The sequence below is a fragment of the Cricetulus griseus genome, chromosome 3, assembly GCF_003668045.3.
Source record: "Cricetulus griseus strain 17A/GY chromosome 3, alternate assembly CriGri-PICRH-1.0, whole genome shotgun sequence".
Taxonomy (NCBI): Eukaryota; Metazoa; Chordata; class Mammalia; order Rodentia; family Cricetidae; genus Cricetulus; species Cricetulus griseus.
Window position 1 is genome coordinate 104,422,517 of NC_048596.1, and position 2,188 is coordinate 104,424,704.

At 37.5% G+C, this 2,188-nt stretch overlaps 1 protein-coding gene across 1 annotated transcript; it reads left to right on the forward strand.

Annotated features, from left to right (window-relative positions):
- The first annotated feature begins 899 nt into the window (after nt 1–899).
- LOC100765294 (oligosaccharyltransferase complex subunit OSTC) lies at nt 900–1,465 on the forward strand. The gene has a single exon (XM_027407950.2). It carries the CDS (start codon nt 916–918, stop codon nt 1,363–1,365), a length of 450 nt encoding a protein of 149 aa, XP_027263751.1. The 5' UTR covers nt 900–915; the 3' UTR covers nt 1,366–1,465.
- The last annotated feature ends 723 nt before the right edge of the window (nt 1,466–2,188 follow it).

Sequence of the window (2,188 nt, forward strand, 5' to 3'; positions counted from 1 at the left end):
TTTTTCTCTTTTTATTTAAATTAAAACTATCTTATTTTACTTACCAATCTGGTAAGGCCAAAGACAAAAGCCCATTTTGTTATATTTCTTGAAGACTCTGTTCAGTGCTAAATGCTTGTATTCCATGCCCCCTTTACTGGTGGTGTGTTGTTGAATCTACTATAATTGTATACATTTGTAGAGTTTCCTAACTCTACAATGTTCTCTCTTGAACTTCCAGTATTATGTATTTTCATATGTCTGTGCACACATACAACCAATGAATATCAGTTAAAATTCTGGAAACTTCAAGCCTGTCAAGAATTATGTAAGTACTGAAAAAGTTAAAGCTACTTTTGCTTAAAGAAATAATGATTTTTCATTTTGGCTGCTATCTCTCCTTTATTGAACTAAGAATTATGCAGGTGTTTTCATGCTGCATCTGTCCTCATGGCTTATATTCTTTTCATTTTCTTCTCTCTAGTGCTACTTGAGATGTACTTAACTTACTCTCTGAGACCATTATTTCACTGTTTCTCTAAATCAAGGACACTTTTGTCACCTGCCAGTTTTACCTGCCATTCTTTTATTTCTTGCAAATCTTCTATAGGTGCACACATTTCACTGTGTTCTAATTATTCTGGTGTTAAGGATACAAGTCACTAATTCTCCATGTATATGATGATAAACATATTTATGCTTTCCCTCACATTTTGAATATCACAGTCTAAACCTATAGGTTTTATTTTCTGTATTTTTTTTTTGTATAGCCCAGGATATTCTATTTGCCTTTAAACTTATCAACCTTTAAAACTGTTCAGTTTTCCATCTTGAATCATACACCTCTGTTTCTTTTTTTCATTTTTAAAAATTATTAGCTGTTTCCAGGCAGCGCGGGAGGCCGGAGGCCAGAGCGCCGTCCCTGCTGCCGCTGACATGGAGACTCTGTACCGAGTCCCATTCTTAGTGCTCGAATGCCCCAACCTGAAGCTGAAGAAGCCGCCCTGGATGCGCATGCAGTCGACCATGATGGTGTACGCCCTAGTGGTGGTGTCTTACTTCCTCATTACTGGAGGAATAATCTATGATATTATTGTTGAACCTCCAATCGTTGGCTCAATGACTGATGAGCATGGACATCAGAGACCAGTAGCTTTCTTTGCTTACAGAGTAAATGGACAGTATATTATGGAAGGACTTGTGTATAGCTTCCTGTTTACAATAGGAGGTTTAGGTTTCATAATCCTGGACCGATCCAATGCACCAAATATTCTGAAACTCAATAGGTTTCTTCCTCTCTTCATTGGCTTTGTCTGTGTCCTGCTGAGTTTCTTCATGGCTAGAGTATTCATGAGAATAAAATTGCCGGGCTACCTGATGGGCTAGTGCATTTTGAGGAAATCATTGAATCCTGGATTGGCTCCTGTTAGTGAAGCTTTAGAGGCTGAGCCACTCCCCTGTGCGATGAGTAGAAGAGTGAAGAGCAGAGTAAAAGCCACGTTGAGGGACACCCTAGCAAGCATATGACCGCTAGGACTGGAATTCATGCTATCAGAGACACGTTCATTACAGTATTTTTTCTGATGACCTCTTCTGATGTACCAACTATGTTAAGTGGCATTTTCTTCTTAGTTTTTTATTTCCTAAAGGAAATATACTCCATTTCTAAAACTTTGGTATTGAATAAAGTGATTATTTTTTACAACCCCCTTATCATTTTTTTGGACATGATATTTCTGAATTTCAGAAATTAATGCAAATTGAGAAGTATATCGGGAGATACTTGGACAACCGGTCAGTTCCTCCAGTGGTACGTTGCCCTTAAATGGTGTGTGTGGTACTCTGCCATTTCAGATACATATGGGAGACTGTTTCCTAGACAATATGTATGAAAGGAGCAGAAATAAATGATTTTTCTAATTAAAAATTATTAATGTGTGGATCGGGAATGGGCATTGTGATGCTACAGCATGGATGTGAACAACTTTGGGATCAGACATTCCATTTTTGCCTCTGTCTTGGTTCCATGCATTGAAATCAGGTTATCAGGCAAATAACTACCTTCTGTGCATCTTTCTCAGTTCCACACCACAATTCTTCCTTTAATTCTTATCTTTGCCTTTGATGTCCAAAACCACTTAACAAATCTATATTCATAATTAATTTTCATATCTTTACATTATTTCATCCCTGCTCCCCCAGTATCAAT

What these genes read in the sequence shown, in the direction of transcription:
- LOC100765294 (XM_027407950.2), top strand. Translation starts at nt 916, where the DNA reads ATGGAGACTCTGTACCGAGTCCCATTCTTAGTGCTCGAATGCCCCAAC.